This window comes from Bombyx mandarina, chromosome 13, assembly GCF_030267445.1.
Source record: "Bombyx mandarina strain Sakado chromosome 13, ASM3026744v2".
NCBI classification, from domain to species: Eukaryota; Metazoa; Arthropoda; class Insecta; order Lepidoptera; family Bombycidae; genus Bombyx; species Bombyx mandarina.
This window is the reverse complement of record NC_143220.1, coordinates 398918-426722: the sequence shown is the minus strand read 5'-3', so window position 1 is coordinate 426722 and position 27805 is coordinate 398918. Positions and strand designations below refer to the sequence as shown.

Below are 27805 nucleotides of genomic sequence, written 5' to 3'. Positions count from 1 at the left end.
AAATAGCATTCAATTTAAATTGATTCGTAAACCAAGTTCGTCATACCAATATTTTACCCTTTATACATTAAGAGAAAAGTTAAGAGACTCACCCTAATGCATCTAAGAGCTCTTTGATAGTACTCTGCATATTTATTTTTGGTATTATCCAGTTTTGATACATCTAAACATATATTATTTTCAAATTCGCGTTATGTACATTTTGCATTGCACCGTTTGACAATTCAATGGTTTGACATTAGTAAATTCTGTTAAAAATTAAAATCTATTTTTGAAAAGTCAATGTCAATGTCAATTGTTTTTTTTTATCTATTCTAAAGGTAAAGAAAACATAGACCGCACTATTATTATTTACATTTTCATAACAGCTTTAAGCTATGTCAGTGTCTTAAGTTTTGCGTTCGTAGTGTTCGCACCCTTAAAATCCGATTTTTCATAAAGTTGGATACTGACACTGAAGGTTTGCTTGTAAAAAAATACGGGCAGTTGTTTCTAGACTTTTTAGCCTCGTTCAATTCCAAGAATCTTCATTAAGCATCAGAGAATGTAAAGAGGCTTTTTTTTTCTTTTTTTTTTATTGCTTTTTGATCGGTGGACGAGCTCACAGCCCACCTGGTGTTAAGTGGTTACTGGAGCCCATAGACATCTACAACGTAAATGCGCCACCCACCTCGAGATATAAGTTCTAAGGTCTCAGTATAGTTATAACGGCTGCCCCACCCTTCGAACCGAAACGCATTACTGCTTCACGGCGGAAATAGGCGGGGTGGTGGTACCTACCCGTGCCGACTCCCAAGAGGTCCTACCACCAGTGATTACGCAAATTATAATTTTGCGGGTTTGATTTTTATTACACGATGTTATTCCTTCACCGTGGAAGTCAATCGTGAACATTAAAATTTGTTGAGTACGTATTTCATTATAAAAATTGGTACCCGCCTGCGGGATTCGAACACCGGTGCATCGCTACATACGAATGCACCGGACGTCTTATCCTTTAGGCCACGACTTCAATTTAGCAAAATTAGAGAAAGCATGTGTTATGATTTTATTTTAGAATGTGATATAAGTCTTTAGGAAGGTACTTTAAATCATATTTCGGCCGCTAAGAAGCCATGGGCTCCCAGCTGTCTCCATCGATCCCGTTTTGTAGCTTGGTGGAGTGCGTCGCTGACAGGTATCCCCAGTTCCTCCACTATTTGGTCCGACCATCGTTTGGGACCTCTACCCCTAGGCCTTTTACCCTCTATTTTACCGGTCACCACAAGGCGTTCCAAATTGCTGGTGTCCCTGCGTGCAACATGACGCTGTTCAGGCGCTAAAGACTACAAATTACAAGATGACTCATCGACCTCCTTTAAAAATCAGTTTCAGTGTCAGTCAAGAATGTGCCTTCACATTCTATGAGCTCCAGTAACTACTTACCATCAAATGAGTCATGAACTCGTTCACCCGAAACCACATTAAAATTTGTGCACTTTGTCAATTCCTACTTGGTTAAAAATTAACACAAAAAAGGTTAACTCCCGCCAAAAATTAATTAATTAAATTTAAGATTAAGCTTCCGCTTTGAATTATTTTAGCATCTTTTTAGGATCTACGAACACCAACAATACGAGGATGGTTCTCTTATATGTATAATGCATTTCTGGTAGAAATTACCTATGATCTATCTAACGTCACGTGATCATCGAAGTTCATTAACGTCAAAACGTGGATATCGCGCTTCATCATAAGATAATTAGGCAAGGCCAAAGCTTCTTTTATTTAAGGGCAATTCCCTCTTCTAATCAAAGAGAAATAATATTAGAATAGGTGTTGGCAACAAAAATACACTTTTTTGTAAAGTTATAGTTTGTTCCAATGTAAGAGAGAAATAATATTAGAATAGGTGTTGGCAACAGAAATACACTTTTTTGTAAAGTTATAGTTTGTTCCAATGTAAGTGGTACTATTATTGATCGAAGTGTAAGTGCCTTGAATATTCCTTAATATCAAATTTTTAGGGTTACCATAGGGTAGACACAGCATAAACTATAAAATACTTTTACACTAGATACCATTAGAATTTCTCCTACTGCTGAGACCGGACAAGAAACCATGCATGCAAAACCATGTTTTGAAAGGAAAGCCATTACTGAATTGTGATTTCAACTTCAAGATAGGTGGTGGTATCCACGTTGTTGTGTCCATTTTGGTTGCCACTTAACAGCTAGTAGGCCGTCAGATCGACAGCAATAAAAAATTGCCATCGAAAAGGCCCTTTATCAAAATCACGTCTTTCGCAATGGAAGCACAGTATTCTTTTTTTTTCTTGAACAATAAGATTTTGTACAAATAGAATGTTTTGTCATTTTTAAAACTCAAAAGTCGCCGATAACCTTTTTTTCGTCACAGCGCCCAATCACAAAAGCTTTGAGTAAAATGCGGCAGCAGCTCTCAATAGGTGTCCAATATGTTTTGATTGTTCGATTACGAAACTAAAAGACGTCACTGAAATTATAATTCACAATATAAAAAGAGATTATGTTTACAATCAGAGCAACATATCCATCAAAAATATTTTGCCGCCACAGGAGGTGTTTCATTACAGGTTCCCAAGATTTTTTTAAGATTCCTTTTAAAAGCAAAACTCTTAAAAAACAATCCTTATTATTTTTTATGCCGCCGTGGGTCTGGGCCCCTAGTGCCTGTAATGTAAATCCATATTTTATTCATTTTGGTTATAATTTTAAATATTTTGTAATTGCAATAAAGGTTGTTTAGTTGCTATTTTTTGATATTTAAAAAGTGAATCCAATAGGATTTCATAGTTCAGGTCTTAATTGAAATATAGAAAAATAAATCTGGGTCGAAAAATCGTTAAAATGACAGGCTTCCAATAAACACCTGACTTTATGGGTCCAATGAAAAATGGCCTGCCTGCCTTTGAAATCCGTTTGTGTGATGTTGGACAGAGATCGCCATTCTTTCGGTTTTTAGTTTATGTATTTTATACTACCAGTCTATAAATGCCGTACTTTTATTAGACTTGAGACGTTTAGTGATTAATAAAGTGGGTGGAGACGCGGAAGAAGCTAATTATGGAACTTCCTAGAAACATCGCGTTGTACGGTGAATTAATGTGAAGATGTAGTTTATTGAGACGTGGTTGCGTGTTAATTTAAATACGATTTATCATAAAATACCTTTTTCAGTTGAGCTTTGTTCATTACATTTTTCAAACTACACACCTCGTTGCAGTAGGTAATGTAGGTAAAATTTGTAATTAGGTAGCTACCTCAGAATGCAGAATAAGGTTATCCTGTATTCTGAGGCAGATACAACAGTCTAATGTCAAAATCATTACTGAATTAGATTTTTCTATATATATTTTTTTTTTATGTTAACACATCAGGAGTCATTAACACTACCGTTCCCTAACTTCGTATTCGTAAACGGGTTTGATAAGCCCAGTCAACATATTAATCATAGTACACAGTCAGTGAGCGATACCAAGGGATTTGTTAATGTAAAACGATGTATCCGCATTGCCGCATGCCGACCCGTGCGTTTCAACGTCCAATCTGAATGACAATGGACTGTGTGTATACTGTATTTACAGACTCCAAGTGGCCGGCCTGTCCCTTCGGTCGGAGCGTCCGTATCCGTACGGAATAAGAAACAGTGTTACTGTTAACTGTATTGTTCGACGACATACAAAACAATGTATTTTTGCCCAATATGGATGCGCGATTATGTCAACGTATGTGTTCTGTTTTTAAATAATGACCAACGTCGTGGACGCATCAAAACTCGCCGCGAAGCACCCGCAAGCTATCAGCATTTTAAGTGAGAAGGGTAATGGTTTATTTATGAGCACACCAAGTAGCTGATGAAATTAGTAATTTATAGTAGGTATTAGTAATTACAGTACAGCTATGAATAGTATTAAGTGCCATGTTATGTATATTAGTTTTATAAAAAAATACCTATTGACATCATTGTTTCTAATTATGTCATCGCCTAAATAAGTAGGTAAGTATGAATACCACCCGAGTCTCTGAGAAATGTGTCTCGTGAATTAAGAACAGTGCGCAATAAACTTAATATTGTGTAGGCAAATACCTAAGCGAAGTAAGCGAAGATTTTCTACATAACAATGGCTCAGTATTCCCAATTATAAACATTAATTTCTACAGTAAGTCACCTACGGAGAGAACCTATATAGAAATACAGCAAATACGGGTACTAATTTCCGTATAAAGTAAGAAAACCGTTATTTTTATTTCTCACTATTTATTGCATCTTATTTAAGCTATTAAGTAAAATATAAGTACATCCGCTGTTTTGCCTAACAGCTATGTTTGTATAGAAGCGCGTAACACACAACCAGCTTCGCACTTTCATTTTTGATAGGGCTCAGGGCTTGTCTCCAGCTTCGTACATTGAGTAACTGCGAGAGGCGTATCGCAATCAGCACTTGATGTAATCACACTGCAACCTTCTCGCTGATGCAAGACCCGACGGGGTGTCATTGCGGCTTTTTCACTTCCTACTCACTCTTGCCAATAGTAACACTTTTCTAGGGAAAAAAATGTTTTTGCTCAATTTAAACTAAAAAATAATTGTCGGACGACAGCCCTGGTTAGAGCAAAAAATCACTCCTCGTTTTGAATACAGACTTGAGTTTGAAGTGTCCATTTTATTGGACTATTAGATTATAACCCATACACGATCGCTAAGTTTTTACGGAATCTTCGAGAATTGTCGCTCATTTTGGCGTCGCTGGTAGAGTATAACTTGATTGACATTCAACATGCGTGCTTGATGACATTTAAGTAGCAATTTGATTTAAATTTGAACTTAAATTTCTTGTAAGCTTGAAACATACCTTACAATATAAAAAAAAAATTGAAGTCTTTGAGCACTTTAGACATAGTTGTAATAAGGTCTATTTTACATTTTTATTAGTCAATTTGACGACGCCTTTACGAAGGATATTCGGTTCGATACGATTTACTAGTGGTAGGACCTCTTGTGAGTCCGCGCGGGTAGGTCCCACCACCCTGCCTATTTCTACCGTGAAGCAGTAATGCGTTTCGGTTTGAAGGATGGGACAGCCGTTGTAACATTACTTGAGATCTTAGAACTTATATCTCAAGGTGGGTGGCACATTTACGTTGTGGATGTCTATGAACTCCAGTAACCACTTAACACCAGGTGGGCTGTGAGCTCGTCCACCCATCTTAGCAATAAAAAAAAAACCAAGCGTATTAAAATTTTATACACAGATACCAACTTTTTACACGTACTTATGTAGATTGATAAAATTATACCGTTCTGTTTATTTTAATTACATTCCAGATAAAGAATTATGATAACTGACCCCTTTGTTTTAAGATCCACAGTAGAATTATAAATATGACTTTTGGCGGGAACGCGAAGAGCGAAGTTGTCCGAATTGTTTTAGTTTGTTTAGTGTTTCTTCAAATGTGTCTTCTTGTTTAAATGTGTCGTAATGGTGGTTTATTAACTGTTTAGTATCTGTGAAAGGCACAAATGTGGGAAAATGAAACAAAGCCGCTGGACGTAACTTCTCGTCTTCCAAAAACTCCACTGAAAAGTCTCAGTAAATAACTACCATTTTACTGAGATTATATTTCATCCCATATCATCTTATCTGATTTCATTTAATTTCATGCCAATTGATTAATTTTTCAATTTGATTAATTTCATTTCGTTTCACTCCATATTATCATTTTTCATAAAAAAAGAATATAAAAGATTAGGTTTATGGTATGGTACCTTTGCCTTTCCAGTTGGAAAAATAGAACTAGGTACTACTATAATAATGACAAGAGTTGAAAAAGGTCATTGTCAATTAAAAACTATAAAAACAAGCTGACATTATTAAATCGGCTGTACTCCGCTGATATATTAAGTGTATAATCTATGCTCCGCTGTACCGTACTAGTTGGTAAAGTTGAAACGTTTAGAGTTCCGGTGAGTTCATGGAAATGTCCATTTTCACGGTATGTATGCGGCATCGTACTGGCGCACGTGGCCTACAGGCAGAGGGACAAGGGGACGGCTTGAGGCGAGAGGGACCGAGGTCGAGCAGGAGTCGGTGACCGCACATGCGTCGTCTTGCATAAGGAGCCGCCTGTCTTTGTATTCCAGTAAGGTCGCTGGTTCCCCTGACGAGTATGGTGCGAAACTATTCTTGTTGACAATTCTCGCGTACCTGTTAACAATTGTTATATTTTTGTCATTGAAATAATAATGAGCACACACATGATAATTTTAAGTTCTGGGATAGTGTACAGCTTAAGGTGTTTTTATATCAATTAATACTTCTGCATGACAGTGAGAAGTTTCGACAAATGATTTCAGTTTTGGTAGACTAATACTATTCAAAATTCAGGTTTTAAATGTTGTGGACCAGTGGTAGTAAAACGCCCGGTGTACCCCCCGGTCAAATGAGATGAGATATCCCGCAAACACCAAGTAAATACATATCTAAGACGAGTTCACGAACGAATTCTGCGATAAAGGTGTCACAAAAATAAAATCTGCAAAATTTACAACGTTGGCGTAAACCTGGTTTCCATCAGTAATTTCAGTTTAATCTTGTTTTTTTTTTTTGTTTTAGACGTTTTGCATTCTCCCAGTTAACGTAGTCACGTACGACCAAGAAAAAAAACGCGAAAATGTGAAAGAAGTTTTAATTATGCTTACGAGACCCGAAAACTGAAGAACATATTATTTTTAATCGTATTCAATTCAACGCAGGAAATAATAACGTTTAATCATTACGTTTTTTTTTTTGTGTTTAAAAATGTTTCTTATGCACAATATACAAATTAATATATTCCACAACATACAAACTCAAAAATCGCAAAATCCATTTCCTATATCTATTTTCCTTCAAATTATATTGTGGCGCCCAACGTGTTACTAATTATACGACCAAATCAATCAACAAACAATGAATAGAAGCGCTATGGTTTAGAATATTGAAAAATAAAACTAAGGTTTTTTAAGTACATATATAATCTTGAATCAGTATGCAAAGAGGACCCGTGTTTCCTTCTAAATGCGTTCTCGCAACCGTTATGGTAATTTAATTGTACTTATAGCATCCCGCTATAAGCATCTGTAGAATAATTCTAGAAAATAATTTTTATTTTGACACCACGTTTCTTTTTTTTTATTGCTTAGATGGGTGGACGAGGTCACAGCCCACCTGGTGTTAAGTGGTTATTGGAGCCCATAGACATTTACAACGTAAATGCGCCACCCACCTTGAGATATAAGTTCTAAGGTCTCAGTATAGTTACAACGGCTGCCCCACCCTCCCAGCCGAAACGTATTACCTACTGCTTCACGGCAGAAATAGGCGGGGTGGTGGTGCCTACCCGTGTAGACTCGCATGAGGTCCTACCACCAGTTATTACGCAAATTATAATTTTGCGGGTTTCATTTTTATTGCACGATATTTTTCCTTCACCGTGGAAGTCGATCGTGAACATTTAAGTACGTATTTCGTTAGAAAAATTGGTACCCGTCTGGGATTCGAACACCGGTGCATCGCTCAACACGAATGCACCGGACGTCTTATCTTTTAGGCCACGACGACTTAAGTTTCATCTATACCTTCACATTCTTCATTTGAAATACGTAATAATGATTTTATTTATATCTTTTGTTACCATACAGACTTTATGTAGCTACATAACTTCAATATTTAATTAATTTAATATAATATAAGTGGGATATCGGTACTTTTTGGTTAATTCACACTGGCACACAAGTTTTATTTTTAAAAGAAGAAAATATTAATGACAGATAGAAGTTTTGACATAACGATGTTACGGATATGTATCTAGTATTTTTTTAAAAGAATAAAAGATTTTGTTGTTAAAGTAAATATCCACTAGATTTCGCCATACCATCCCACATCTTTTTGGGGGCTCGTCCTGGATACCGTTCAGGATGTCGTTCGGTGATAAACCACAGTGGATTGAGGAATTTCTACAAAGATAAGTTGACCGCTACCAGCGCATTTTCGTTGTGCATCGAAGACTTCGAGATGTTTAAAAATAACGATTTTATGATGAAGTATTATTGATGAAGTTTTGTGTAACGTTATTTTATGCAGACTTATTATATGAAGATTACATAATATTATTTATAGAAGATTACTGAAGAAGAAGACTTATTCCGAAAATTATAATTAACGACTACTACGACCATTTACAAGTTCAACGAGACGATTGTTATTATTATTATTTTATAAAAATCTATTTCTAAAGTAAAAAATGCCTCCTAAGAAGAATAATGATAATGACGAAAGAGAAGAGGTTGAGGTGCATATCTCATTTCGTGATTTGGAGCAGTCCATGACACCTTTCACCGGAGATGATACTTACCCGATTTCGGAGTTTTTTGATGAATTTGAAGATGTTGCTGATTTGATGAAGTGGACTAAAGTGGAAAGATTGATCTATGCAAAGAAACTTTTGGGTGGAACAGCAAAGCTATTTTTAAGATCTATTGGTAGAGTTAAAGACTATCCTACTTTGAAGGAAGCCCTTATTGAAGAATTTGGCCCTAAGTTTAATAGTGCTAAGATTCACAAGAACCTTATTTCACGAAAGATAAAAAATGATGAAACGTTACAACAATATTTTTTAGTTATGAAAGAAATAGCACTGCATGGAAGAGTAGATGATGCTGCTTTAATGGAATACGTCATAGATGGTATCAATGATCCTGAATCTAACAAAGCAATTTTATATGGAGCTACAGATTTGAAAGATTTTCGAAAGAAGCTAGACATTTACAGTGATTTTCGAAAGAAGCTGGACGTTTATAGCGATTTTCAGAAGAAAAAGAGTACACTATCATATCACCAGGCAGTTCCGCAAGTAAATGTAGAGCCAGGCACATCGTCATCAAGAAAACCGCACTTTAAAAGATGCTACAACTGTGGTGATTTAGACCATCAATCCCCCGGCTGTACAAAGGGCATTAAATGCTTTAAGTGTAATGAATTCGGCCACAAGGGCAACGAATGTAAGAATGATGCTAAAAAGTCTTTAATTATTCAGAAGAAAAACGAAGAAGAAAAAATCCCTTACAAGAAAGTGTTATTGAATGGAACAGAGATGGTGGCTTTGATCGATACAGGAAGTGACGCCAATCTTATTATACAATCAGAATTTGAAAAAATTGAAAATAATATCCAACATTATGACAAGAATTCAGAAGCTCGTCTTACGGGTATTGCTAACAAAGAAGTACTTATCAAAGGTGTTTTTACTACTCAGCTACAGATTGACGATGCTGTTACGGATATCAAATTTTACATTGTGGAAGATGATATAATACCTGTAAAGCTGATCATTGGCAACTCCATACTGCGTGAATTCGAAGTTAAGTTTACAAGAAATGGAATTATAATGGAGAAGATACCACTTTGTGCTATTGTTGTTGAGAAGGACGAGGTCAAAGAAGACTACAAGAAATTAAGAAAAGAAGATTACAAGAAGTTAGAGAAAGAAGATTACAAGAAGTTAGAGAAAGAAGACTGCAAGAAGTTGGTTAAAGTACCTTACCAGAATCATTTGACACAAAATAAAATACTATACAAAGAGAAGAATGGAAGTGGACTTATCGCTGTACCAAAGGAGATGGATAAAGAAATTAGAAGAGAGAGTTATCGGAGAGGACGACTAAAAGTTGAAGATTGTGAATGGAGGAGGTCCGATACATACGACTAGTCTTGCTAATTTTATCAAACTATGGATTGATTCGTCTGAGGCAGACGAATAGGTAGGAATGGCCGAGTGGGATATCGGTACTTTTTGGTTAATTCACACTGGCACACAAGTTTTATTTTTAAAAGAAGAAAATATTAATGACAGATAGAAGTTTTGACATAACGATGTTACGGATATGTATCTAGTATTTTTTTAAAAGAATAAAAGATTTTGTTGTTAAAGTAAATATCCACTAGATTTCGCCATACCATCCCACATATATTTATAATAACTTTAAATAATTCGTAAGTAATAGTAATTGTGTAATAAATAGTACCTTACGATTATAAACAGAAAGGCCGTTGACATCGCGAATCAAGTCGGCTTTGTGCCAAAACTGAATAATAACCATGTAGAAACAGTCCAATCGACACGTGTAACAAGTACCAAATTGTATTCAGGATCCTTGTTTGACGATAGAATTCAAATGCGATATTATTATTTCAGGCAGCTTATTCACTTGGAGTAAGAATTAAAACTCTTTTATCGCGCGGAGACCTGGACCATGAAGAAAGCCGATCGTGACCGAATTAATGCATTTGAGATGTGGTGCTGGCGAGAGATGCCAGGAAATCCCTGGACAGCACGTCGCACCAACGTGTTGATTCTCCAAGAACTCCAGATAAAGACGAGGCTTTCTAACATCTGCCTACGTAGAGTTCTGGAATTTCTGGAATACTTTGGCCCCACTGCAAGAAAGGATAACCTAGATAACGAAAAATATTAAAATTTAAATTCTTTAAATATCTTTGAAAACAGTTAAAATATATTTGACATTAACATTAAAAAATTTTTTTCAACAAACCAACAACCAATTCCCGTCAGGAAATTCCTATAGCAAAGTTTTATTCGGAAATTCTTACACGAACTAAATTTATAACCTTTTTATTGTTCTGTCGATGCGGTCACTACGATGAGTAACTAAATAGTGGTTGATACAACCGTGACGTTCGTAGTTTATTGATATCAGTACAATGTAAGAGGCAATAAAATTCAAATTAATTAACTACGGAACCTAAAGAATGCGATAACTTCCTTGCTTGTAAGAATTATTGTTTGAACTATTAACAATGCGTACACAAGGGTCAATACACCGCAAATTATAATGTACATTAAAATATGTCTCGTATTTAAATTATGTTACAAATTAAGGACAGTCGAAAATATCACGATCCAAATAAAAATGGATATGAACGTTGCCTAGCTACTTTGGTACTCCATTATTCACATTTGATTTATGCATTAATGTCGCTTAAGCACATGTACAATGGAGTTGAATTTAATAAAAACCACGATAGCAAGCATAGCGCTGAGTCATTGTAAAATAAAACTACCGTGGCTTCGTAAGGTGATAGCTATCACGAGCAAGCATAATCTTGAGCTTAAAAAACAAAAATAAGAAATGGGGATGAAGCTCTATTTTATTGTAATTGTCTAAGTCAGAAAGAAATTGGATATAGTACGATGCTCAGTTGGCTTAAAAATACCCGTCAGGTACCTTAAGCCCCGTGAGCTCACCTGTTACGCTGATATGGTCTCTCTAGTGTTCTAGACCATCAGCTTAGGTAGGTCAAAAACTTAAAAATGTGCGAATAAAACTAGCGCTATGTGGGCTCGGGGTGCCAAGCCTCTTCGTTCCCAACGCGAGCCTTTAAAACGAATTTTGTTCATGCATTGTGCGTGTGTCACAAACATATAAATACGCAGAACATAAAACTTATTTGTAAATGCTTTAAATATTACAAGATTTCGCTGACGGGCCATATTCACTTTACCTGTATTGGACATCAGCTGCAAAAACAATTTTCAGGTGAATTTATTAGTAAGAAATCAATAGTAAACAATTAAAAGTAAAAATAATTATAATTTTTCAATTAAAAACTGAAATGGCAGTGATTTAACGCGATTTGGACATTCTCATTTTGTATGTCAGGTAGACTTAATTTGGCGGTCGATCGATTTATCTATACTAATATATAAATCTACGGTGGTTTTTACCGTTGTTCCGTTATAACTACTGAACCATGCATCCGATTGACTTGAAACTTGGTATCCATGTAGAAAATACATGTACTTATTTAATGGATAGGCTAATATTTATATGAGTGTTGAAGTCCCTAATAATAATGACAATAAATAATAATGTTAATTTTAAATGCCCAGCGAAGCGGGCGAGTACGGCTAGTCTTTAACATAATTTCTAGATATTAATATAACGTCATATGCTTTAATTGCAAGTTAGGTAGGTATTACCTTTTTTTTCTTTTTTATGATTCAAAGTTTTTTGTGGAATGAGATGCAATGCTTATTATAAAATTTTAATGACTTGATCGCATCTCAATAATATGTTTATTCTTATTGTTTAAAAAAATGTAAGTATGAATCTCTAATAAATACCCCTAAAATGACATTATTCGTGTTGAATGTAGATTATGATTGTGAAACCACATAGCTCTTTTGCTTAACAAGGTTCAAGAAAGTAGCTCTAGTAGCTTTTGAAAAATCATACGAGGAAAATAATGTAAATTATAAAATCCGGTTAAAGTAAATGGTGGTAGGAACATCCATGCGTACTTAGACTACTCCTTAGGAATATAAACGACGATATTTGGCGGTGACTCGAGTTACAAACTGAAGTTAATTTATTACGCTCGTGTACATGGCAACATTACACACCTACGTATCATCACGTAGATGCCATGTGAAAATTGCTTTACAGCCATTGATACTGAGAATGATGTCGTAATGCTTCCGGTCACATAGACGTGTTATTTCTTCGAAAAATGCCTTACGATTTTGTCGTGATTTATGATGACGACCTCTTCGATAAAAAACGTGTGCCTTCAAAAATTTTGTGATTTAGAATAATAACTGCTATTGAAATTCAGCGCTCGCCTGAGTTAAACAAATTAGAGATATTTTGCAGTTACATATTTGGGAATTTTATGACATTCAGAATTAACATTTCGTTTATCCTATGAAACTTCTTAGGTACGAGACCGTCATTAAATGAATCTGTAATCTCAAAATATGTAATAAATTTTGTTTTGAAATAAAATTTAATTTAAAGGACAAAAATGTATTGTTTATTTCTTTCTTAACGCCGCTTTGCAACATTCAACTTTTAATTTGTAGCACTAAAATTCACTAAATAGACGAACTAATTATTTTGCCACCCTCGACGCCGTTGCCGTACATTTCATGCCTCCATAATTAGCACGTAAAAATAATTTATCATTTTAATAAAATTTCTAAGCTTTAAACACCTACCTAAATCTCTAACGAACAATTTGAAATTTCTTGAGCGACAAAAACCGTCAGTCACCTTATGCTAATTTACAAGAAATATGTCTTAGTTCGACTAATACACAATAGATGGCAGCATACACGAAAATTGTGGAGCTCAATTAAACATTTTCTCACAACCAATCAACAGGTGGCACTAACGGCCATCAGACGTCTAGTGAACTTGAATTGCTATAATTATTTTTTACCATAACGGGTATTTTTCCGTAAATTGACATTGAATCGTACTTTTTACTTTTAAACGATTGTAAATGAATGACTCTGTTTTCTACCCACAATGCCCGCTCGAAACGTTAAATTACAAATTAAAATTTCAGACAGTTACCTACGTAGCCTTAGACATTTATATACTTGCTTTATAAAAAAAGCTATTTTGAAACTAGGATGTAACTTCGGAAACAATTGCGTTCCCACGCATTTACACATAATAAGTAGCAGAATGAGTACGTTCGACCAAAACATTTACTTATTACATATTCCGTTCAGCGTTGACACATGATATCATAATAACTAAACTGTTGGTCTTTGTCATGCAAGGCGTTTCCTAATAGGTGGGTAGGCCCGGATACAAATAGCTGATAATTAATCATGGAAAATATGATACAACCGGGATTAATTAAAATGATTTTGTATTCAAAACGTGTTCAGGTTTTTTGGTCATTCAAAATTGAATAACAGAGCTTTTTGTTTTTTCTAGGCGGGCGACTACGTTACGGGCCGGGAATTACCGAAGACAATAGACACCATTAAGTGTCGCTGCCCTGATTAAAACATCCAATTTTGGTACCGATTTCAAAGGCACCCAACATCGCTGCTGTCATGCATACACTTCCATTAGAATTCATCTATGCTCTTGGCACTTGCCCACCTGTATCACCTACCACCAGTACCTAATATAGGGAGAGACTTATCATTAAGGGAGTGGGTAGGAAAATACTACTACCACGGACAAGTGATATGCATGTGGTAATTGTTCGTGTCGGTGAATTAAAAGACCGTATATTTAATGCAGCCAGGTTATTTGTTAAAATAAATAATTTATTTTATTTCTCGCATTTTTAGTTAATGGATTATTTTTATCTTTTTTTGGCGGATGTATAAATACTGCTTTTGAAATAATATAGACTACATTATAGCTCCCACAACTCAGACGAATCTAATGACACCTAATAATATTTACATATGTATTAAGTCCGTGGTAAGTCATATACAGAGCGTGCCAAATATATATATATATTAAAAGCTCTTTATTCGCGGGGTATATAATAATATATGTTCCATAAATATGTCGCGAATACAGAAGCCCTGAATATGGAATGGTAATATACATGTATGGGATTATAAGGGACAGGTTCCTACGAGACAAAAAAAAAAAGTAAAAAAAAAAATGGAGTTTTCGACCACTTTAGGACGTAGATGTTATAAGGTCTATTTTATATTTTTATTAGTCAATTTGACGACGCCTTTACGAAAGATATTCGGTTGGATAAAACGAATATACAATGGCATACGCTCAAAAAACATTAACCCCTTCCTTAGTTGGATAAAAATACAACAGTACATCACAATATAAGTGTTACTTAATCTAGCACATCGCAAATCGATTGTAGATTACTGAGTTATGACGACGATCGAAACGCATGTTTGTTTTATTTCGTACAGTTCCAGCGGTTAGGACAGATTCTGATGTAGGCTATTATTTCATAGCTTATTATTGCCTGTTGATTTCAAACGATATCACAAAAAGGTCCGGTATACTTTTGATTTTTATTTGGTCCGTAGTTTTGCTGCGGGTACATTGTCGCCTTTCCGCTCCGATGCATTCTGTAAGGGACCGAGGGAGATTAATTTTGTTTTTGTCAGCTTATTGAGACATCAAAGAGATTGAATAACCCTTCAACGCAGTAAAAATTAAAGGTTGTCGAATTAAAAATATATAAAATTAATCTGAATACAAAGGAATTTGTATCTACATGTATTTGTAACGACATTTTTATTACCTACATGCTAGACTTGACATAAAACAATAATTTCATCTATACTTCTATACTAATATTATAAAGAGAAAAGATTTGTTTGTTTGTTTGTATTGAATAGGCTCCGAAACTACTGAACCAATTTGAAAAATTCTTTCACTGTTTGGAAGCTACACTATTCCCGAGTGACATAGGCTATAATCTTTTTTGAAAAAATTAGGGTTCCTTACTAAAACTCCAATAATGTAACACAAGGTGTAAAAAAATTACCAAAAATATTCTTTATATCGCGTGCCCTGCGAAAACTATTGATGATAGATTAAAATAATGTACTACGACTTTGCAGAACACATTATAATTTACAAAAAGTGTCGCGACAACATATGTATAAGTATTTTAGTTATGCCGCAATAAGTTTTATTTTATTTAAAAAAATAAAACAACGTCAAATATCGTTGAAATTTTTGTTAAAGACCCGAGCGGAGCCAGAGCGGTCCACTATCTGTAAATAAATCTATTGTTCATAGTTTAAAAGCACAGAACATTAATTATATCGATTTTTATATTTACAATAGTAGCGCAGCAATACTGTAGACATCTTATAAAAAGAAAAACCCACTCTGTAATACTTTACCAACTGGTACATATTATATATTTAAAAAATATCTTCTAAGGAAGCTGCAATTTTTAACGTTTTTATCTTTACTGCAACCAATGAGCATATAGTAACAACACAAACATGTAGTAATAATCCTATTACAAACTAGCTAAGTCTACATTATGCATTGCAATTAAAGAAAAAAAAATCGTTCATTATTTCATAGGTAGGTACATTTGCTGATCGTAGAGTAATCCGTATATGTTTCTATGAACGTTTTACCTGTTTCTTCTATAATAAAGTGATTAATTCCTGAGCCTTTAATCTAATGTAGAAGGTACATGATATTTAACATTACAGGCTTGGGGAGAGTATTAAGCGGTAGACAGCGGCTTGGGTCTGCCCCTGGCATTGCTGAAGTCCATGGGCGACGGTAATCACTCACCTTCAGGTGGGTCGTATGCTCGTCTGCCTACAAGGGCAATAAAAATTAAAAAAACATTTCAAATGGACGTCGATATTGAAACAACCATTAAAACCAAAAATTTTTTTTTTTTTTTTATGGCAATATAAATAGTAACCGGGCCGGTGTCAGTGTACTGATGTGTTCCTACTTCCTCCTATCGTCATCAGTCTACAGGCACATTCGCGTCGGCGTCGCGGTAAATGTCAAGGTCGGGTCCGCTCACTTCCTTCGGCGCCGAGAACTTCTACTGCCTGGTATGCCGACCCATTACTGCCACCACCTGCCACATCTCGTAAGCTAACATACATACTGTATGCAATGTTACTATGTTTTTAAATCTGCTACTGAAACTACAACACTAGGCTTCTGCAGTATTATCATGGTTTAACTTGATTTTAATATCATGACATGATCGAATTAAAAATGCATTGAAAACTTTACCGATATGCGTTATCCGTTTTGCGTATAGGTATTTTGCATCGATATATTACCAATGGTGGTAATATATCGATGGTATTTTGCCAAAAGGGGAAGGTTATTTATTCCAATGTATGCTTATAATGATGTATTATATTTATCTTTAATCTTTGACACGCTCTACAAGCCTTAGTTTTTTGAGATATTACAACATAGGAGTGCAAGAGAGATTTGTCTCACTTGTAAGAGTGACATAAGGTCTATTAGAAAAATGTGAATCTGCAAAAAACATGGATAAAGTAAAAATATTTAATGTATTCGATAAACGGAACTAATTTATTATTTTTAAATCAAACAATTAAATTAAACAATGTGTAATAAACTGAATAATTCATTGAAACAAAAGAGGTACTTCAAGCGGCTATAAGCAAAGTAATGAAACGTAGGTATGTATGTGGGTGTAATTTGAAAAAAAAAAAACATTCAACAATATCCAGCTAATCAGCTTGTCAGTAGCAGCTGGAATACTTTTACAAACAAAGTTATCTTTTATTTTATTTTTAATTCGTATTTATAATGCAGTTTTCAACTATGATCTATTTTACAAATTTTAAACTTACACATTTGAATTCCGAATAAACCATTCCGAACTTACAGTATAACTTTTTCCTTTTATGGTACGCCAAACTAACAAATGTGTACTCGGTTCGAAACAATTGTCTTGTTGTCGGTTTCTGTCAGATGGTCAAGCTGGTGAAGCGGAGGGCTGGCGTAACGACGACGCCAATGGAGCGCGGTTCCCCCAAGCCTTTCTTATTATGCGCTGTGATTTAGAACAACAGCTACATTGAAATTTTCGTACCAAAAAAAAGTTACCATATAAAAAAAATATACTTTAAATTAGTTAAAATCAAATATCTTTCGATAGTTGTCATGTTGCCGCAGCGCAAAGACTTCACGACATGAATATAACTGCCATCCATATTAAGAATTTGAGATCAAAGTCTCAATATAATTAGATTAAGAGCTATCCTATTTAACTTTTACTTGAGCATTGTAATGTGAGTGAAGTGAACCGCATGTAATGATAATTCAGCTGAACTTATCAGGAATATCTAGGACAAGAGGCAGCTGTTCTCAGTAATGATCATTTTCTTCTTCTTATCGGCCCACAGACGTATTCATAATATTTATAGAAAGATAATTTATAGATAAAAATTTATAGTACCTAGATAATAATTGGCCGCAGGATGTAATTATAAGTCCGCTCAGGTAGATAATTTTTTTTTTGCTGATTTCCTGTTTTATTGAGGAAAAATCCGTATTATGATACAATTGAAATTTCAACTTGATGTTCTAAGGCGGGTGACTGTATTCACGTCGTGATGTCAATGGCCTCTCGAAGCCATTAGATGAATGTGAATCCGACTGCCCAGTTAGAGTAAGAAAAGACATGTGATGGAATAATAAAGAATGCAACACTACTCCACAGTGATATCTGTCCATGCTACGATCGAGGTAGTTTTCGTGATCATTGAAGCGTCAAGTGAGACCAAACGCCTTTAGTTTTCCCACCGGGGCGCTCCCTCAAACCGAAGCCTTATTACCGCCTAATTAACTCATACGGTTGAAACCTATTCATTTTTATAGTGAGATGACAAATCTTAATTTTAACTCAATATTATTATTATTATTATTGAAATGTATTCGATAGTTTTATGAAAAGTGAATTAGAACAAGAAATTTGCAATTACAATTTTTGTTACTTCTCATAATTCAATTTAATAACGCTTCTCAAAGTTTTCATTGTTTTAACTGATGAGCAGTAACAGACTTATTATAATGTTGCGTCACTTGCGTGTCACAATTGAGAAGCGTGTGCGCCGGCGAGAGTGCATTCTCAGGTATCTTACGACAATGACAGACCATCCTCGGCTTTCCAAGTTCATTGACAACGAAAGTGTTGTGCTTGCGTGAAAACTCGCGCCAATTACAAGGCGGGCGGAGCGACGACGCCGTCGCGTAGTCACAACGACGCGCCCGGCTGAGTAGCTGAACGCGCTTCATTGCCAAGGCCGCCGCGCTTTCTCCTCGATCCACGAATTACGTGGCACTAAGCAGTTGTATAGTCTGATGTAATTGGAATTCGTTTTAGTGTAACTCAGAATCTGTGTAGCGTATCGAATAGCGTTATATAGTAGCTTATTCTGTGATTCTATCGAATAACTAAAACAGAAAGCCATGTTAGCATTTAATTATTAAATTTATACCGTTAATTGTTAATAAAAGTCAGATTAGAAAATGACTTTTTTCAGATTTTACTAACAGAGTTTAATAATGTATTCAGACTAACTGTAATTAGACGCGTTAGCCGTTAGGTGATTACGAGTATTTAAGAGTAATTCAACTAAGAAATGAGCCGATAAATAATAAATTATACACACTATACACGCATGTACAATAGTGATTTCAGCTGAAAAATGGAACGCTTTCTATCTATGTGTCCTATACTATACAGCCTGCCTATAATTACTACCGGATACCGAGTAGTGGGTCACTATACCGTGAATAGGCCCTGAATTCCCAATAATACACATGAAATAAATCTTCAATTAACGTTATTTTTAGATTCTAAAAATAATTGGTAATCTGATATTAAAGTACTATATTTGTATATTTCTAAATCTCAAATAACCCCAGCAGATACAAGAGATATAATTCGCAACAAGTTAAGTATTCAAGACACAACATAGGTACCTAAATAAACACCGAGAAATAACAGGAACAAATCACGCACGAAACTAGAGACGTATTTACGTTAAAATATATACATATATGTAGATAATAACACCCAGACAAAGAACAAACAATTAGGGGTAGGCAGCGGCTTGGCTCTGTCCGTTGGCACTGCTGACGTCCACGAGCGACGGTAACCACTTACCATCAGGTGAGCCGTATGCTCGACACCTTGCACGGCAATAAAAAAAATAAAAAACCTGTTCATAGCACGAATGTTTTCTCGATGTGGCAATCGAATCCACGACCCTCAGTCCAAGAGTCAGGAGCGCTAATTACGGCACCACCGAGTCAATCGAACAAAAATGGTGGACTTGAAAATATTGTCGTGAAACTAAATGCTTTTTTTTAAATAACCATAACTATTGTACCATTAAAAGTGAGAACTTACAACTCATGTCTCAAGGTGGGTGGTGGCATTTACGTTGTAGATGTCTACGGGCTCCGGTAACCACTTAACATAGGTGGGTCGTGAGCTCGTCCCCCATCTAAGCAATAAAAAATAAGTAATAAAACTATAACTGGAAAAGTAAAATATATTGTACAAACTTAAAATAAATAAACCAAGGAAACTACTTATTTATTTTAAAATGTCTAGATTCTTGGTTTCTCTTTTAAATCGTAGGTCATGAGAAAAATGGACGCTTATTTTTTTTGTAGATCTGTAAGAGCTCAGAGTCCACCCTGTATAAAGGTAGATAGATATAACAAAGCGAATGTCGCCATCCACTTTTTCCCAACCCTATTGTTGGCAACCTAAGGGGCTATTTCAACTACTCATGGACCTGTAGGTGAGTTCACCTGAGAGAATTACTGGCACAGACCCTAGCAAGGATCTACAACCGGATCGGAATCGCGGCTACTGAAAAGATCCAGCGAGAAACTCAGTGGGTTCTGTCTATGGGGTCCCGAGTTATAAAGTCGGAGTTTGCCTCATCCTTCAAATCGCAAAACATGGCTGCTTCGATAGTAATACGCAGAACCGTGGTACGTAGCCATGTGGGCATACAATACGCCTTCTAGTAAATTATGACGAGCGCAGTATGCTGGTAAATATGTATATGGAAAACTCAGAAATCATTACTGTCCATTCCCCAGTGAATCCTTTAGTCTCCTTTTATGGTACCTACAGGGCGGGGTGATGCTATTGTAGATCGATATCACACAACCAACAGGTATTACGTCATATTTTTTTAAATTTCATCGAAACCTTACTTTGCAAACCACCTAACAATGATAATCTTGGAAATAATAGTGAAATCTAACAATTCTTTACTTATGCTTCTGTGCGATTAAATCTCAACGAATTATTTTAAATGTAAGTTTTTATTTATGCAAAATTTTTTATTCATTACTAATGCATACATAAAATGATCACAATATGATGTTTTATCGGGGCTATTGAACAGCAGTAGTTCCGTCATAAGCAGAGTGGACTGATACAGCGATACAAGTTGTTCTTGACCCAATCTGTCGATGTCAAAGCAGTTTCATATTAGTTTCCGCGTCAATGACTCCTGTGGCGGTCACATCGATACTTTAATTTATAAGATATGGAGTCCACAAAGACGATTAACAGCTATACATTTGCAATTGCACACATACCAGTTAAGTTAGAAAAAAAAAATTATATGACTTAAGATTTAAAATAAAATTATGATAATTTTATTATCTTTAAGTTAATAAAGGTATCGTATGATCATTATAGATAACGCTCGCACGAACCGGTTCTAGTTATTTCTGCCTCAGTCTAATTATGCGTTTGAAGGGGATAACCGTTTTTTTTTTAAATTAAATAATCATCATTAGCCCTCCTTGAGCTATAAGGCGAAAGTGCCAATAGTATTGTTATAATAAGTTAAACTTTTACACCAATTGGTTCTGATTTATCATTTTGTTATAATAATTGACTTTGTTTTAATAAACCCTAAAAAAGGGGATGATTATATGTTCGACTCTAAATGTATAAATATATATATTTTTATACCGGAGACACCTTCATAATTTGTGGACATAAAGATTATGAACTTTTTTGTTGTTTGTTTCAAAAGTATACTTTTGAGGTTATCCTATTGTTAACATTAATTGATGAATTTAATTATTGAAGCTTGTTTCAGATATTTTTAAAATTATAACCACTTTAATTGTCTTCATGAATAAAAGTGGTCGAAGCCGTCCAAGGATATACCGAAGCAATATTAGAATTTTAGAGACTCAGTTAAGCCGGAGCCTGTTGTAACTTCCGTTTAGTTTTGAGAAGTCAGCAAGGTCAAAACACATGATAGGAACTTAAAAAAAGCAATTTAGCAGAATTTTAACAAAATTCGAGCTAAAATAACTTTATTTATTATAAAACCTAATAATTTATTTCACTTTAATAAACTACAAGAAACAACTACAAGCTTGTCGAACAAACAGTACTTAATGTTGAATCCTGTGAGAATGTAGCTGTAGAGACAATCATCGAACATTCGGATTCTGTATTCTCTATTGTCAAAATAATTTGCGAGTGAAAAATGGTGCAAAATTACGCTATCTATACATCTACACATATAAATAAAATTAGTGTCTGTTTGTAGTATTGAAATAACCGCTTTTTACTACATGCATATGAATATATATACGGTACTACATACACCAAAATAACATTTTTTACAATTTTTGTCTGTCTGTCTGTTTGTTCCGGCTAATCTCTGGAACGGCTGGACCGATTTTGATGAGACTTTCACTAATAGGTAGATGATGATATAAGGAGTAAGTTAGGCTACTTTTTTAGACTAGCTTCGCCCCGCGGCTTCACCCGCGGTACGACAATAACCGCGGGTAACATCGCGGCACTCAGCTATTAATAATAAAATTTAATGTTTCCGAAGCGAAGCGAGGGCGGGTCGCTAATATATACGAGTAAAAACCTAAAACTAATTTGCTTTGCGATTTAGTTTATAGTTAATGTCCAAATAATTTAAAATAAAAAGCAAAATCATTTTATTTCAGTGTTTTTTGAATTCAGCAAAATTCAAATCTATATACGTAAATGATTATTTATAAAATTCAAAACATTTTCACAGATAAGCCGGGTTATCCCGGAAACGCCACTGTCGAATGTAACTCAAGGCTATGACGCAGAATCCACTTAACTTAAAGATTGGAGGGGTGGAAAAAAATAATTGGCCAATTCGTCCGATGTTATTCGTGTGTGACTGTGATTTGGCGTTTCACCACACGTAAGTTTCACAGTAAAAACAACCTACACAACTGAAACCGATTAGTGAAAAAAGAGTTTTTTAGAATTCGCTATTCCCCTAGATTTGTCCAAACTAATAATAAACAAGAGCTACTTTCCGCAAGGAGGGAATGAGCGGAACCGCCTAGATCGGCAATAAAAACGCAATAATTACAGAGTACTTATTATACTCGTACATTTTGATAGGACCTCTTGTGAGTCCGCGCGGGTAGGTACCACCGCCCTGCCTATTTCTGCCGTGAAGCAGTAATGCGTTTCGGTTTGAAGGGTAGGGCAGCCGTTGTAATTATACTGAGATCTTAGAACTTATATCTCAAGGTGGGTGGCACATTTACGTTGTAGATGTCTATGGGCTCCAGTAACCACTTAACACCAGGTGGGCTGTGAGCTCGTCCACCCATCTAAGCAATAAAAAAAAATCAATCATTAATTACCAATCGCTGGTTATTAGTGAAATAAAAACATATTTAAATCAAATACATATATAGATTTTATGCTTTAACGATACAATTCAATTTACTATTTTAGAGTTTCAAATAACAAACAACGAATGATTAAATACCAATGTCAAAAAATAAAAAATAAAAATTATTTACTTAAAATTTAAACTTTACTAGTCTGGCCATAAATACTGTTACATACATAAAAACTTATCTTTTTTCAACTCTTTAATTATTTTGAATTTGGAACAAGTGTATTATTTAAAAAACATCTTTCGATTTTGCGCCATTTCACATATTTTTTCGTGTTCGTTGTCTACAATATGGAATGGGCCGTTAAAAAAATAGAATTGCAGTGATCGCCTTGTACAAAGTGGGCATGGAGCCGTCGGTCATTTCCCAGACACTTCAAAAGCTTGGTATCAGCCGTATGTTCGTATATCATATTATCAACAGATACAACAACACTTCGTCTGTCCAAGACCAGAAAAGATGGGGGGCGGCCGCGTGCATTTAGAAATACAAAGGCTGTTAATGCTGCTAAAACCAGAATTCGTGGAAACCCCCATTAGGAAGCAAAAAAATCTTATCGCGAGAAATGAAGATTCCCTCTAGGACTCTGTCGCGTATTATAAAACAAGACCTGAAGCTCGGTGCTTATCGTCGATATTGCAGGACATGCCCTAAATCAATATTTACAAGTAAAGAGAGTGGATCGATCAAAACGTCTTCAGTTGCGATACGTAGGTGAAAGGCCCAGAAATAACCTCTTTACCGATGACAAAATTTTCACGATTGAAGAACACTACAATAAGCAAAATGATAAAGTGTACGCTCACAGTTCTAAAGAAGCTGCTCAAGTGATCGGAAAGGTACAATGTGGTCATCATCCTGCGTCAGTGTTGGTTTGGTGGGGCGTGTCTTATCAAGAAGTCACAAAACTACACTTTTGTGAAAAAAGAGTGAAAACTTCAGCCAAAGTATATCAAGATACAGTCTTGGATCATGTTTTGAAACCTCTCAGCAATACACTTTTTATAATTATACCGTGGACTTTCCAGCAGGACTGTGCACCTGGTCACAAGGCACGAACTACCCAAGCCTGGCTTGAAACCAACGTTCCGGACTTTATAAGAGCTGAAGACTGGCCCTCATCTAGCCCAGACCTCAACCCTTTAGACTTTAAGTTATGTTCAATTTTAGAGGACATGGCCTGCTCTAAACGACACGGCGAGATTGAGTCTCTTAAAAATCTTTGGAGCAAGCAGTGGCGAAATTTCCCTTGGAAACAGTGCGCGAGTCCATAGATTCGTGACCAAATAGATTAAAGGCCTGTATAAACGTCAAAGGTTCGAATAGAATACTATTTTCTTTTTTGCTGAGACTAATAAATATGTAAGTATACATTTTAATGATATTACATTACTTCATTAAGAAAAAATGCATTTTCATTTGTAACAGAACTTACGGCTGGATTAGGTATATAAATATTACTTTGCAACACATAATCTGGAAACCTGTTTTATTGGCGGACGGAGGAGTGAGCTGTGGGTATTAATTGTGTTTATTTGTTGCGTCTTTAAGTATAGCCTGCATAGCTATGGTGCCTATATGCGGTGAATATACATATTATGTGAGGGAAAATGAAACTTGGACGTGGCTTCTCAGGCTCTTTTAAATAATCCACTGAAGTCTCAGTGAATTCCCACTATTTTATTGGATTATTATTCCATTTCATTTCGTCTGGTTTTATTCTATTCCAATTATCATTTCATATACCTAACTCGATTTTATTTGATTACGATCGAATTCATTTTCATACTAATACGGTTGTTCCATAAATTGGTTCTAAATACCAAATCTTCATTTATTATCATTTATGTATTTATTAATAATGAATAGGGTAAGAAAAATAATTCAAATATCGGGAGCATAACATTGCAAGTGGAAAATAATTACCAGCCGTATATGAAAAAGTTTAGGCGACATTTGAAAATGTGTTTTAATTCTAACCAACTCAGCTTCTATGTGAGTTATACGTATCTAGAATTTCAATGCGAAGTAAACTCAAGTCAGAGTTCGGTACGCGATCTCATTGACGAGCATTGAACCGGGAAGTGTCTGTCAGTTCTGTTCCTATCACAGTTATCCACAATAGATGCACATAGCACGCAGTAACTCGCATTGTGTACTACGAAATGTTTCTTGCTTTTTATTGCCGTTGGTGGCAGGTATACGCCCCATTTGAGCGTAACTGATCACCGTCCGTGCATTAAAAAGTGGGGCCATCAAAGGATTCCTTAAGGAATTAAAAATTTGCTACTGTCTCATTTGAAAACTCTTTCAGAAGGACTTCCCTAGATTGGTTATTTCAATATTTAAAACGTAATATCACAATAAACACGATAACGGACTTCTAAAATTAGATTAAATACTATAAATATTGTTTCCGGACTCACTATCGGTCTTGTCGTAGCAAACTCAAACAAATAAATGCTGTTTAGAGTATAATATTGCTTGGCACTTTATTCAGCAAAACATTTTATATTTTTCATCTTTTACATTTATTTCAATACTACTATTATTATTTAAAATTATGTATTATTTATGTCGAAGAAATCCCAATTATAACATTATAACGTACGCCGCGAATCGATAACTTCCTTCTATCATTTTAATTTAATTCAGTTTAATTTACTAGCATATTAATCGATTATAAAAGGAACAATGTTTACAACCGTGTACAAATTGAAAACACAAAATGGATATTTTCGAATAAGTGTATCTCTACCAGTTGTCAATCGCGAATTCATATCCAAAGACATTTAGATACAACACCAGCCTAAATGTATTCTGATAAGACGATTTACTTTGCTTTGGATGATTGAAATTGTTATCGAATATGTCCTGAGTGAGTCTATTGTGACGAACACATAGTGCTGTAAGTGTTTTTAAGTCCTGCATAGCACTAATTTCCGCTCGAATCTTTCCCAGAGTCAGCACGCCTCAACTAACGATACGCTAAATATGACGTCATCGACGATAATACCATTCAAGACTGTGTATATTCTTATAATTAGCACGGTTTTTTATTTATTAAAATTTAAATAGTTAAGTTAGCAAACGTTTGCGCCTACGTATGTGTTGATTCAACTCATTCTTGCGATGTCGGTTACGGTATGCTTAAAAAATTAAGAATTATATCGTACGACGCTTATTTTATGTTACATACTACTAGAAATTTTATTAAGTTAGAACACATCAAAGGTTAGTGTCGTCTAAACAGGAAACTTAATTACTACCTACTCATTTCTATCGATTTTTTTTTCTCCTACTTATGCTGATAGCCTTGAGAAGCTATATCAGCGTTACCGAAAGAGTAGGTGAGCTCACGGGGCTCAAACCTGGCGAAGTTTCTTACTCTGACGCAAGAGCAGTGCTTCTCAGAATATACCGCCGGATCGGAAACGCGATCCACTGAGAAGATCCGGTGAGAAACTCAGTGGGCTGTGTCTGTGGGTTAGTTTACTCGCCGAGCCCTTCGTCACAAGCGACGGGTTCGACGAGAACGATGACCGTGCTTGAGGTACCTATATCAGGAGGATCCGAAATGACGTGTTTTGGGCGACAGCGACTGTTTACCATTCGGTCCGCAGGATCGGGTATGTCATTTCCGGCGGCCACGACAAGAGGGTTTTCGTGTCGTGCCGCCTTCTCAAAGTGGCGTAATGATGCCGACTGTAAATACTTATTCAGCACGGGGATCCACATTCTTTAGGAACCGTGGTGCTCCGACGGCTATCCTGCAAAAACGGGATTGAATGACTTAAAGGGGTTTCAAGTTAGTGCGGGACGTGTGAGCGAACACTACACTTGCAGGAGGAACATGTCATAGATAATACACATAAAATGTCACAAAGTACCAGACAAAAAGGTCTATTTACATTCATTTTGATTTTCACCACAAACGTTGATACCTACTTTGTTCTCTTGTTGAAATCTACAAACTAGATAGATGTAGAATAGTATAATAGAATAACATGTACTCCTAATTCACCCTGTAGTCAGCAAAGCAACACATCAATGGATCCCTTTACGCACCGTGTGCTCATTGACAAAGCCTACATTATTGTGCATGGTTGAGCAGTCTACGCCATAAGTATAAGGAGGTATAAAAACTGTTTCATAATTCGTACACAAGCCGGACACCCACGTTGCGAAATCCTCCCTATAATAGCACCAATCCCACGGGTTCGAGTGACGCACAGAAGCCAATTCAGGGCGGAGCTCAGTCTTGCACAGATTCACTTTTTGCGACATTAAATTCTCTAAAGTATGCCAAGTGAAAAGAATTTACGAAACAAAGTGAAAATATGTGCAGGGATCCTAATTTGAAATCAGTAAATATAACGATTAACTTTGATACTGTGTATTATTACATTTACACAAAAAAACAAACATAAAATTTCAGAGCGCAATCAACTACTCCGTGCAGGAGAGCTCAATCTATGAGGATTTTATTCTGCGGTTATTTCATTAACACCACATGTTGATTCCCCAGTGCACTGTCGTAAACGTTCGTCATAACTAACTAAGATAACGGTATGTTATTGTTAAGAGACCACCAGGCCAGCTTGTACTCCCCCGCGACGCAGCGCCCTAATCTTAGTTCGTCACCTATATTTGTATATCGATAAATATTTTTAAAACATTCGAACAGGAGTGTACCACATGTGCTGCCGCTGCCACCTGACCT

General features: G+C 35.6%; 2 protein-coding genes across 3 annotated transcripts in view; both read right to left on the bottom strand.

The window, feature by feature from the left end:
- The window catches only part of LOC114249708 (gamma-tubulin complex component 2), a 36524-nt gene extending 36275 nt beyond the window's left edge, over positions 1-249 (bottom strand). For both annotated transcript variants that reach the window (XM_028183362.2, XM_028183363.2), the window contains exon 1: positions 93-249. In XM_028183362.2, coding sequence (XP_028039163.2) covers positions 93-163 — 71 coding nt within the window. In that variant the 5' untranslated portion in view covers positions 164-249. The remainder of the gene's footprint in view (positions 1-92) is intronic.
- Positions 250-5889: 5640 nt separating this feature from the next.
- The window catches only part of mtSSB (mitochondrial single stranded DNA-binding protein), a 120480-nt gene continuing 98564 nt past the window's right edge, over positions 5890-27805 (bottom strand). The window contains exon 4 of the mRNA XM_089732667.1: positions 5890-6226. Within this exon, the coding sequence (XP_089588793.1) occupies positions 6200-6226 (27 nt within the window). The 3' untranslated portion in view covers positions 5890-6199. The remainder of the gene's footprint in view (positions 6227-27805) is intronic.